Source organism: Sinohyriopsis cumingii, chromosome 6 (assembly GCF_028554795.1).
Source record: "Sinohyriopsis cumingii isolate HCF-2022 chromosome 6, ASM2855479v2, whole genome shotgun sequence".
NCBI lineage: Eukaryota > Metazoa > Mollusca > Bivalvia > Unionida > Unionidae > Sinohyriopsis > Sinohyriopsis cumingii.
This window is the reverse complement of record NC_142966.1, coordinates 75,263,509-75,277,283: the sequence shown is the minus strand read 5'-3', so window position 1 is coordinate 75,277,283 and position 13,775 is coordinate 75,263,509. Positions and strand designations below refer to the sequence as shown.

General features: G+C 35.8%; 1 protein-coding gene across 8 annotated transcripts in view; it reads right to left on the bottom strand.

Moving 5' to 3' along the window:
* LOC149797226 (KH domain-containing RNA-binding protein qki.L-like) overlaps positions 1 to 13,775 on the bottom strand; it is a 79,598-nt gene that overhangs the window by 27,686 nt on the left and 38,137 nt on the right. For 4 of the 8 annotated variants that reach the window (XM_089961916.1, XM_089961919.1, XM_089961920.1 and 1 more), the window contains exon 5: positions 3,913 to 4,009. In XM_089961916.1, coding sequence (XP_089818042.1) covers positions 3,913 to 4,009 — 97 coding nt within the window. Of the gene's footprint in view, positions 1 to 3,714; positions 3,839 to 3,912; positions 4,010 to 13,775 lie in introns of all 8 variants that reach the window. The other 4 variants (XM_089961915.1, XM_089961917.1, XM_089961918.1 and 1 more) reach the window with 1 other exon arrangement.

The window sequence follows — 13,775 nt, the reverse complement described above, 5'->3', positions numbered from 1 at the left end:
CAGTTGGCATACTATGTATACTATATTTAGAAGGGACATATAAGAGACGAACACCGAACAAGGGTCTGACACTCTACTGCATCAAATGAATTTTCAGGAATTTAAGATAAGACTTTTTTTTTTTTAAAGCAACCAAATGTTGAAACAATATGATATTCTTGAGTGATAGCAAGAGAGTTGCTTTAGTATACACACTGGATGCCAGCTTGGCACCATTTTCATTTAGGACAAAGCTGACATTATTAGAGCTGTTAGCCCAAATGGACATTATAAGAAGTCTTCTAGTGAAAACCTCATTTCAATATGGCTTTCTGCCCAAGTCGCTATAGCAGCCATACTGGACATCAGATCAGCACCATCTTCATTTAGGAACAGCTAGATGACATAAGTCTTTTAGTGAAAACTCCATGCTGATTTGACCATCCATTCAGGAATAGCGACAAGATTTTCAAGATTGCTATCATTGTGTCCATATTGAACTTCAGATCAGCATAATTTTCATTTAGGACCAACTTAATATCATTGGAAGTTTTTTTAGTGAAAACCTTACGTCAGTATGACCATTCATCTAATAGGAGTACAGGTAATATTTTCAAGATGGTCACTAAAATGACCATGTTGATCTGACCAACCATCCCAGAGCAGTAGCTTTAACAACATTTTCAAGACACAGGATGGCACCATTTTCATTTAAGACCAACATCATAAGAAGTCTTTTAATGAAAACCCCATGTTGGTATGGCCATCGATTCAAAAGTAGCAGTGATAACAAGCTTTTCAAGACAATAGCAATAGTGAGTATAGGATGTGTGATCAGCACTGTCGTCATTTAGGATCGACAAAAACTTGGGATAAAAGGCAAGACAATCCTCCAAAAAGTTAGTAAGAGTAGGGATATTAAATTCTGCAAATGGCTGGACATAAGTCAACAGGTGGCGAATGGACAACAGACAACAGTCCATCTCATCAGCTCTTCTGGTGAATGACCAATAGAGCTAATACAAATTCCAATCTGAAAGGGGATTATTTACTTGTGCATGAAGAAGTAAAATGTGAAGCAATACTACTTTTATAAATGTCAAGTTTGAAAAATCATGTGAATCCAATGAAAACGCTAAAACTTATTGTATCCCAAACTTCATACAGGATGCATTATTTATTCTGCATTATTCAGGAGTAAAGCTGCCATACCATTTCATTATTGTGATCATATTAACCTTTCGAACTTTGATATTTTCCACAGACTGAAAAAACATTGATATTTTCCTTTACGGTATCCACATCTATCCAGGAAGCTGAAGATGCCTATGATAAGTATGTGTGCTAATCAAAAGAACTTTGATCTGCACACAAAAAATTCAAATATGTACCATCATATATGATGAAACAAAGATCAAATGTCTTAGGAACTACCATATCCTAAAGTACTTTAAACCATTTAATATGCATATAAAAGCATCAAGTGGAACTAGAAAATGTACAATTCACTTACCCACCAGCTTGAAAGCATGGATAAACAACATAGATATTGGTCAAATATATTGTAAAAACTTCAAATTACTATAAAATTCCATTGACATAAATATGCAGCACTTAAACCATAAAGTTGTGAATAAATCTAAATTTGATTCAAGACGGCAATAATTAGTTTAATGCAAGGCTTCCACTGTCGTTTATCTGTACAACAAACACATCTCAGATTTAGATGAAATATAAAGAATTGTTCAGAACAAGCAACTTCAGAATAATAAGATGGCTTGTCATTTAATGGCTTAATATTTGGTAATTCTTTTGAAAAAATGGATAAGAACTTGTATTTGTTTGCTTATTTAGTCCACTTCTTGGATTTCAACTTGGTACAGTCTAGTAATATATATATTAATTTTTAATGATTGTGAGATGTTTTCATAGTCCTAATGGCCTTCAGTGAAGGGGACTTTGAATATATATATATGTTATACATTTTTTGTCCACTATTATTATCTTATATTTATCGCAATTAAGAATGACAGCCAATGAAAATTAATACTTGCACATTACATTTATGATATAATAAATGACACAAAAATTCAAGACTGTATAAAAACAGACAACATGCTGAAATATAATGAATAACAACCTTACAACAGATACCAAAAGAGTGGTGAATTAAGCTACATTACATGTTTTCTTACAGTCAAAATGCCAGAGACCCTACCCTGGCATTTTTAAGTAAAATTAGTGTTAAGATTCCAAATATGCTTAATTTTTTTAAAGTTTAGAATACTGAAAATCTGATTTCCTAAATTTTGAGCATGTAATGTAGACCAACCATCACCAATGTCTGATTAAAAACTATAAAAATCTGAAGGCAAAATAAAAGTCAACATCATGCTTTCCTCCAAACTGCCTCCATGCATAACAAAATACCATATGGTACTAGGTTTCAGCTCTAAGTGTCTGTGTACATGTGTTTGTCTTGGGTCCTTCGCCCTACCTTTGCCAGTTCAATCTACACTACATTTCCATCACCAAAGGAGGAGAAACCAGAGTCAGAAATGAGTGAAGAGACAATAATCTAGGCATACGTGGGTGGAGTCTAAGAAGAGGTTGTAGAAGATTGACAGTAGCCAAGCAGAAGTTGTGGGGCAATCTGAGATGCTTTCAAGTTGGCCTGGAAGGGTGCAAAGAGCTGGAGGCACAGACACAAAGGTGATGTGAGCAGTTTGAATGAATGGAAAGGAGATTCAAAAAATTTGTATCTTAGTAAAATATTTTCTATGCAGTATATATATAGATTCCATATTGAATTCTTAATTCATGATTAAACTGACCTGTCAAAATAAACACAAGACACCTGCAAATCAGTAAAGCCTGTCCAAATTTACTGTGAACTGTCGAAATCTGCTCTTCTGTTGCAGCCAGAAACAACCAATACAAACTTCAATACAAATTAATTTCATCCCTTCTTTAGGAAAATAAGGTGTTACTTTTAATCCCAGTAATTTTTATATGAATAGACATTTTCTCTTTTGACTTTAAGTCAAATCTGCATCTCTTAATATACATATATATACTTGCTTACATGTCAGGTCCAACTGCAAACTGCTGCATAATCAGCAGGCAGATCCAGGATTATGCAGTTTGTTAGGAGTAATCGGTTGAATAAACAAAACAGATCCTATCTGCCTGCGCTTTATGCACCAAATGATCAGAATCGATGTTGTTTGCCGCTGGACCCAACATATAAGCAAGTACAGATGGTAAATATGTAACCAAATAACATCTGCCAGGATCAGTCAGGTGAAGAGAGTGCAGTGGGCTATTCAAGTGGATTTCACTGAATCAGTCAGGTGAAGAGAGTGCAGTGGGCTATTCAAGTAGATTTCACTGAATCAGTCAGGTGAAGAGAGTGCAGTGGGCTATTCAAGTGGATTTCACTGAATCAGTCAGTTGAAAAAAAGAGAGCAACAGGCTATTCAAGTGGATTTTGTAACAATAAATATATGGGACAAGTGAAATAATATAGCACATCTAGGACAGAAAGCAAGAAGGAAACAAGAACTAAACTAAAAGATGCAAAAGTATCATGCACTCAACCAGGTAACAAAACATCTCTGCATGAAAATGAAAATAGAAAAGGCTACAATTTTTTTTTTTATAAAAGGGTGATAAGCAGCACACTCTGGAAGACAATGAAGGCCTGGGAGTGAAGATGCGGCCATTCTGACTTACGAGACATTGGCGTGGTTTGTTGTTGTGAAGTCGATGTTGAGGGTTTAGATGTGTCACGATATGTGCCATTTATTATTGCTAATTCCATTAGCTGTCGTTTCTTTAAATCATCCTCTCCATCAGGCTGAAAAAATTCAACAATGTTATTAGATTATCAAGAATACCAAACAACATTATACATATTCAAAAGAAACTTACGAGTAGCTGGAATGAAAATTTTGTTATCTCTATAGGTTCCATTCAATATTGCTAACTCCATCAATTGCATTTTCTTCAACTCATCTTCTCCTTCTGCCTGAAAATAGATCAAACTTCTATAACATGTGTACAACATGATGGCACAGTTTATTCCATGTAATAGAGAGATCTGTTTTCCATAGACAATAATTGTGAACATAAGCATTCAAAATATTCATTCCATCTGAAATTTATGACTGAACAAGCCAAGGGTTTTAAACTCTACATGTTACAATACATTTAGAAATGTTGCTACCTTGAAGAACTTTTTTACTCCAGAAATATTCCACCACTAAAAGAATGAGGCACAAACACTATGCTTTGCCCTCAGTCATATAGTACACAAACACTATGATTTGCCCTCAGTCATATAGTACACAAACACTGATTTGCCCTCAGGCATATAGTACAAACACGGTTTGCTCTCAGGCATACAGTACACAAACACTATGATTTGCCCTCAGGCATATAGTACAAACACGGTTTGCTCTCAGGCATACAGTACACAAACACTATGATTTGCCCTCAGTCATATAGTACAAACACGGTTTGCTCTCAGGCATACAGTACACAAACACTATGATTTGCCCTCAGGCATACAGTACACAAACACTATGATTTGCCCTCAGTCATATAGTACACAAACACTATGATTTGCCCTCAGTCATGCAGTACAAACACTGATTTGTCCTCAGGCATACAGTATACAAACACTATGATTTGCCCTCAGTCATATAGTACGAACACTGATTTGCCCTCAGTCATATAGTACAAACACTGATTTGCCCTCAGGCATATAGTACACAAACACTACGATTTGCCCTCAGTCATATAGTACACAAACACTATGATTTGCCCTCAGTCATATAGTACAAACACTGATTTGCCCTCAGGCATATAGTACACAAACACTACGATTTGCCCTCAGTCATATAGTACACAAACACTATGATTTGCCCTCAGTCAGACAGTACAAACACTATGATTTGCCCTAAGTCATATAGTACAAACACTATGATTTGCCCTCAGTCATATAGTACACAAACATTGATTTGCCCTCAGTCATATAGTACAAACACTGATTTGCCCTCAGGCTACAGTACAAAAACACTATGATTTGCCCTCAGTCATATAGTACACAAACACTATGATCTGCCCTCAGTCATATAGTACAAACACTGATTTGCCCTCAGGCATACAGTACACAAACACTATGATTTGCCCTCAGTCATATAGTACACAAACACTATGATCTGCCCTCAGTCATATAGTACAAACACTGATTTGCCCTCAGGCATACAGTACAAAAACACTATGATTTGCCCTCAGTCATATAGTACACAAACACTATGATCTGCCCTCAGTCATATAGTACAAACACTGATTTGCCCTCAGTCATATAGTACACAAACACTATGATCTGCCCTCAGTCATATAGTACAAACACTGATTTGCCCTCAGGCATACAGTACACAAACACTATGATTTGCCCTCAGCCATCCAGTACACAAACACTATGATTTGCCCTCAGACATATAGTACATGAAATTCCAATGCCAGAATCAAATGTTGTGTTGCAAAAGATTTATTATAAAGTTTTCTTTCTTCATGTATACCAGCTTCTAAGATTCTGCACAACGTGGTTTAAATTGGTGATTTTAAGATAAGAAAAAAACCTGACTGTTTTGTATAAGATCTGAGTGATACTCATTTGCACCAATCATAAATGATGTACAACTTTGCCAGATGAGTGCTCTTCATTGGAAGAAACAGCTTCACCTTTTAAATGTAAGCTGACAATGTTATACCCAGTCAGCAATGTTCATACATTTGCTAATACTCTTAATATTAATCAACAAAAGTAAGAACAAATCAAGGAAAATTAAGTAGACATACCAACTGGAGGGGAAAAACACTTTAAAACAGGTCTATGTCACATTTCCACACCATAAATTTGCTTCATCATGTGTAGCAGCATCTGACATGATAATTCTGACAACCACTAGTAACATGTTATCATCTGCAATAAAATGGTCTGGTACACTTATCTTAATAATGATATGCAGAACCACTCTTGTAACACCAAAGAATGCATCTTACCAAATCATCAATGCTTTCTTCAGCTACTAAGAGTACTGCTGATACTGATAAGCGCTTAAAATAGATACACTTGATTCCATATGGATTAGTTAGAAGTTTTCCTCGCAACTGGCAGGAAGTTTTTTTGTCTACTCTTGAGTGTTCCAAATCCATCTTTACAAAATGTTCTTACCACTACTTGACAATATTGTTGTTGTTGTTGTGGGGTTTAACGCCATTTTTCAGCACACGATAGGCTATACATGGCGGCCAGTATTAATGGTGGAGGAAGAACCCGGAAAAGCCCGGAAAGAACCACCGACCCACGAGAAGCTACTGGCAAGCTTTCTCACATGCCCACATTGGCTGAATCTTAGACTCGAACCGCCGCAGACAGAGGTGAGATGGCAGTGATCCGTAACGAAGAGCGCTTTAGACCACTCGGCCACTCGGGGCCCCTACTTGACAATATATACTAAGCTCTAGAGAATAATTTTCAAGACTGGGCATTTTACTCCATGGTGTGGAACTAGTTTCATTTTCAATGGGGTTTTCTGTGGACACTGGGAAGTTATAAAACTTGTAATACTAACTTATCAAAGAGTTCAGCAAACAAAATTCCCAATCTCCATTTCTACCCCAACAGAGAAACAAATTCTGAAAGATTCCAAAGAACATTCTCTTGTATAGTATTTCATCCACAATAAAACTAACAAAGGCTGAAATTTCATTAAACTGAAATCTCTTGCAAACCAAAACATTTTTGGGTGAAAAAAAATTTCTAGCTTCAATTTCAATAACTTTTTACTCGGCAAACCAAAACATCTCAACTCTGAAAACCAAAAGAAACGATAAATGAAAGGTCTTTGAACAATCCAAAGCTAAAGGCAACAGAGAACACACACACAGTAGATGCAATGCAATCATGATGATCATAAATATCTATTTTACAAACTGAATGTGTATATCATTGCGATAACCAAAACCACAGTACACTGAAAACTCTTAAAACCCAAATTTTGTACAGCTGAATCCAAGGATGTTTGCTCTTAAGATATTTCTGTACATGTATTTTAGAATTACATGTTGTGCAGTCAGTTTACAGGTGTATTAAATTGACAAGAGTTGCTGAATTAAAAACAAATTCTAAAAGGCATTCTTCTTATTAACACCAGCATTGTGATACTGTATATATGCAAAATGAACTGACACCAAAATGTGTAAAATTTTCTAAGGTCCTTTATAATTTATACTCAACACTTAACAAAGACATGTGAATTAGCTCATTCTACACAAAGTTTATCATTTATAAATACAACTGTGCAGCAGAAAGTGTCAATGTATCGTACACACCCTTCATGATTTGGGCACGCTTCAATAATTTTACTTTCTGTGACAGTCAAAACACTATAACGTGTTTGATTTGGCCATTACTTCTGAACATCAGATTACATTTATCTTTGTCACAAATGCATGCATTTCCTTCCTTTTCAAAATTTAGTACATGTAAACTTAAATCCGAGAAAAACCATTGTACTGTCTATACCATATAGTATACCTGGTCCAAAATTTATTATACTTTAACAGTCAGTGAAAATAATAATATTAAATATTCCTGAAGTTCTACTTAAAATCCAACAGCAAATGCTCTTAGAGTTCTTACACGCCTGTGAAGTTAACTTTCAGCAAAACAGGTGCTTGATGCCTACTGGCCTTAATATATCTGCATATGGCATTTGGAAAAATACATAATTTATGATAACACAAGTTCTAAATGTGTTTCTTGAGATAATTTTTCCACATCTTGAAAATTTTAAAGTTTCAAAACTTATAAAAATATATCAAGGTTTTGATAATTTCTTTAAAACTTCACAATGTTAGTATGAAAAGAAAATTTTCTCACTATATTTCTTGAAGTTTAATAAGCACCAACTATGAGGAGTCTTCTGACCTTGCATGCAAAAACTACACTAGAGGTCAGTGTGTCCCTCAATTACAAAGTGTTACACTTCCCAGCTGAAAAGGCCACTTTTACATTGTAGGCAGATACAAATACAACTTTGGAAGCTCTCATAAGATGACCACTCTGCCTTTCAATAGAACTATCAATGTAGATTTGTATAATTATATCAATTCAACAACCTCCCTAAGAATATTCTAAAATTTCAACCCCCGAACAAGTTTATTTGCACAATGTAAATGGGAACCAAAATGATAAATACAATCTATACAACAATCCCAGTGGTTTGTTTGCTTTGGGAATTCTCAATTCTGAATTGCCTTTTAAGTTAGGAAACATTTCTTGAATGCAACAAAGGTCCCACTGATCCATTACATAGAAACCTGTACCAAAGTCTGTGCATACCAAAAATCAAACTACAGTATAAAGAATAAGTGCAGTAGTCTATTTGATCATTGCAGATATCACCTGCACAAGCTTAACTGAAATCTTACAGCAAGCTGTCCTTGTCCTATAACTTCGCTTTAAAGTAATAATGGTGTCATTAAAACATCAAAAATGAAAAGCATTTGATGTACATGTACTTGTGTCAAGGGAAAATATCCATTGGCAGGTGTATAATCAAATACATGAGGTTGACTCCATATACCACTTCGATACAGATTCACAAGAGCACTAGACAGGGGAAGGAGATGTGGAGGTTTGATTCGGTTTGGTGTCTTATGGTACAGAAAGAAGTAGGTTCTTTAACACCATGGCAATTAAAGCAAAGTACCTAGCCAAGGAATCACCACAGTAATCAACCCAGGTCAATCTTATATTTCAACCTGCACCATTTTAGACAAATGTTATTGTGCAGAAATCATTGTTCTTCTTTCAGTCAGTGACCCTGACCTTTGAACTTGAAACTCCCTGTTCAATAGGCCACTTCCTTACACAAAGTGCAAGCTGTCTGGAAAGTTTGGTTGAGGTTTGGGATGTTGAACTTGCATTATCATGCAGAAACCTTTGTTTATTGTTTCAGTTGGTGACCTTAATATTTGACATTTAAGACTCCAAAATCAAAAAGACCTTTCTCTATCCCAAGTGAAAGTAGCCACAATGTTTGGTAACCAAATATGATGAAAAATATCATATTAATTAAAGTTATTGTGTGGATGTCATTTTATTTATTTTTTCAGTCAGTTACCCTGAACTTTTAACTTGTGAGCCTGAAATTGTCAGTATTCTTCCTTATCTCAAGTACAAGACCTCCAAAAGGTCTGATAACTGCAGGTGGTTAACAAGCAAAAACAGAATTTGTAACAGACAGATGGAGAACATGTGCAAACTCCAGACTGCAGGAACCAAAGTTTACAACTGTCTGCCTCACATCTCTATCTGAAATGGCACATACCCCAGGTTGTACAATCAAGAAGGTCCAGTAATTAACTTCTTGCATAAAGAAAAGCTAATTATCCATTTCCTTCCAAAGCTACAAACAAAATGAACCTATTAAAACAACAGTTCTACAAAGCACTATTTCCTGCTTCATACAGCCTCAGTATAACACCTTTCTTTCTGATGTTTACTAAGTGAATCCACCTTTTAAAATCAAGCAAGCATATAAATATATACTTTTAGAGTGGGTCTATTAACAGCCTTTAAGATATGACATACAGGCATAAGCCCAAGGGATAAGACAGTGAACAGTACTCTGTTGCATAAATAACTTGGCCTTTTCATTCCATGGAATTATATACACAATTATAGGGTGGTCCAAATCCTGGGATTGTGCTGAGTGTAGTAAGGACATACCTAAGAACTTGTAATGACTGTGAAATTTAATTCACCTTGTAATGTCAAGTAAGTGTACATGGAACTTTTTAAGGACAGGACTATGAAGCGATTCAAGGTTATTACACTGTGGTCAGTTTCCGATGGGGGGGGGAGGGATGAGACCTAGGAGCCAATAATAGTTGTACTAACAACTTTACCTCTTTATGTGAAAGACGTATATGGCAATAGAGTAGACATCTCAATGGTTTCCAAGTTACGACCCAGTAATAAGGCATGACATAGCGACCATGTTGGATTAAAGAAAAGTTTATGTCTACCTGTGCAATATTCTTGAAATCAGAGGGTGCTCTTTGACCACCCCCACCCCCAATGGGGTCTGAATCACTCTTGTGAAGAAGAAAAAAAATCAATCCATACTCCCTACACATTGTCATAAAAATGCCACAAATTACTTCTAGGTAGTGACAAAAATTCTACCAGAATTCAGTGCTCTTGCTGTACAGTATTTTTAATGGCACTCTCTTTAAGACAGCCATGGAGCTCAATCAATGGAGGCTGGCATTTGTAATTCAAAGTATTTGGGTTTGATACCCACCTGGGCAGACCAGGTCTGCTACCAATGAGTATCCTCAGGGAAAAGTAATTCCTCTGCATGCATTGACCAATAAAGTCTTAAAAGTGCTTTTAAAGCTAACCAAACACACTCTTAATTTGTATGCACTGTATTGGATATAATTTGTATGCACTGTATTGGATATATTACCTCAGCCTGTTTGGAACAAATGCTTAAACCTTTAAATATGTATGTAATGAATGCATTTTTAGAATAAGTTTCTTTTTATAAATCGCTCATTGAGATAGAAGCCTTGATGGAGCATTCCCACAGTATTTAATCAATCTCCCATTAGGCAAGAGCATTTATCTGAGACATCTTGAAATCATCTGGATTTTTAATAATAATTATTTTGTGGAATGTGTATGAAGATGAGCCTTAAAAACAGTGGAAAAGCTGGTTTTCCCATTTCCTGCTTGCTTAAAAATTGTTGATTTTTCTAGGGAAGAAGGAATAACACCTGTCATTTTGGAAGGAAAATTAGAAAAATTTAACTAAACTTTCAGCAGTTAAATGACCATGTGTTTTATAAGTGTAATCTATCTTTTATTTTTGGAAACCTCTTTCAGCAATTTAACATCTTTACATCTTAACTTTAATCCTTTCATACTTTGTTTATCTTGTCTGGGAATGCTTTACCTTCCCAGAAGTTTTTTTGGGGGGAGGGGACTTTATATTTGCGTTTTTGGAAGTTTGGTTTTCATCAGCACCATATTGCAAGTATTGTGCTGACATGTCATCAAATCCTACTACAACAATTATTTGTCGCAATTAAATGCTGCATGATTTTTACATGAGTCTAATGGGGAAGGGGCACATCATCAGTCCCAAAAGAGACTGTGTTTGTACGTGTGCACACATGCATGCATGTGCATACAAATCATCATCAACAATGAACTGTCTAAATATTAATTAACCCATTTTATCCTATTTATCAATTTCAACTGCAGTGCCTGATTCCTGAGAATTCTAAATACATTGTGGTAAAACAGCATCATACAGCAGCTGCAGCAGAAATTGTGATGACCTTCACCATGTTTACTAAAAATGTTGTAACAGTTATTTCTTTTTTAAAGTATATAAAACTAATGTATCTCTGAAAAGTTAATAAAATTTGCAACAGTGATCATTTACGACTGTACATGCTCACAATTGTATTTTTGAAATATGACAAAAGGAATTTTTTATAAAAAACTTAGCATGATGTTCAGTGAATCTTTTGTTCATGATGAATGAAATGCTCCAATAGTTATATGAATTAAAAAAAGAGAATTCTCTTTCTAGTATTTTGGTCCAAATTTGAAGTTTCTAGCACTGTTAATTCAAAAGTTGTAACAATGTTACTAAAATTGGACACAAAACACATGGAACAATTTGTTTACTTCATATTCTAGAACATGTACTTCAGCTTGCAGTTTCTCAGGAAAACTTGTCACAAATTAATCTTAGAACTCTTTCAGTAAGACAAAGGTAAGTGATCAGTACAGTGTTTGTCCAAATTTTGAAGTTCACGTCTTCACTATGTCAGTAATAATAATATTACTTTAATGGTGAATAAAAATGTCCACATCACATTGCAGAAATGTACTTCATTTGTAAAACTGCCAATTCTACATCAGTTGTTGTCTAAACAGCAGCTTTTAAGCATTTATATACCTAGTAATGTTTTCCCTGGCATTTGGTATAAACAGGGACATTACATTCCCTGCAACCAAATTTTGTCACTCCTCTTCTCTCTCCAGGTTGAGCAACCAGTACACATTCATGAGAGGTTTTTTCTTCTGTCAAACATTTTTTCAATGGTATGTTGCACTGTTCCTATGGTAGGGTCTGGAACAAGTGTTGCAGCCTTTCCTGGTCTAGTGTCACCAACCAGAGATGCAACTAGTTCCTCCAGATAGCTCTGAAATGTTGGCCACATACTTTCTCAGGATTTGTGTCCCGTGCAGTCACATATGCATTGTACGCTGAAGTTTCCATTAGGTAAAAGAAAATCTGACGCCGCCATTTTTTTGACCGGTGATGATGAAGATAGTACCCAACCATCTGGACACAGTGATCTACTCCCTTCATGTTTTGCTGGTAATCTGATAGCATTCTGGGAACTTCAACCTGTTGCTGAAGAGTCATACCAGAATGTCTGTTTACAAAGCCACGTGATGATGGGTCATGAAAATTTGACAAGACACAAACTGCTTTTGTATCTTGCCAAGCATAAAATATAAGTTCATCCTTCTGTGCAACTTTGTATTCATGTTTCTTCAGCTTCAGCTGTTTTGGCAGCAACTCTTTTGGCAACCCCTTCCTGTTGTTACGGACCGTTCCACGAGGCATCACCCCTCTAGTATGCAAGTCTCTCAATAAATCTGTGCTTGTGCAAAAGTTTTCAAAATAGACTCAGATTTTTTCCAAACATGTGTGGGCAGATTTCCATTAACACTCTGTAAGCCAGTCCCTTTTCTTGCCCATCTTCTTTGCTGGTGTATACCTGGAATCAGTGTATGTATCCAGTTGAGCTGTCTGCCATATTCCATAGTTTCATCCCCCATTTTGTTGGCTTTGCTGGGAGATATTGTCTAAAAGAGAGTCTACCTTTTTTAATTTCTACCTTTTTTAATTTTTATCATGCCTTCATCAATAGATGCATTTGTTTTGGGTATGAAATTGGATGAAAATCTCTGTCTAAATAATCCAGGTACCATCTAATTTTCTTTAATTTATCTGGTCTTCCCTGTGGCTGAGGCTCTGCAGCCTGTTCTTCGTTGTCATGGAAATGCAAGAATCTCCAAATCAGGTCAAATCTGTCATGTTCCTAAAGGATGTGACAAATATATACTTATTTTGTCACCAATGTCTTGATGGAAGATGAATTATTCCCATGGCAAAACATAAGCCTATAAAGGCCTTCACTGTGTGAATATTGACTGTTGTCCATCTTGGTGACTTTGGTGGCAGTGATGGGATTTTTTCTATGCTCCTGTTCAGCGTAACGGTTTCATCAACAAGTTTTTTTTTAGATTAAATCATCCCAAAGTTACTCAAAGTAATGTTGTGCATCAGCTTTTTCTGGGTGTTGAACAGTTGCCCCTTCTATCAATTTAAATCGTGGCTGCAACTGAGGTGAAAAATTATCCGGGACCCATTTCTCTTGAAAGTCTTCAAAGTCAGCTTCATTCTCCGAATCACTGTCGAAAAGTACACGAAGCCAAGCATCATCTCTTTCATCAACTTGATTCAATTCTAACCCATCATTTAGGTCAATATTATCATCAGAATCATCCAAATTGTCTACTTCAATGTCGCTAACCTCGCTATCAACATCCATGTTTACTACTGAGTTGTCCATCATTTTATCAATCGATTTTCAAGCCAACAATTTCTTTTCCAACCATG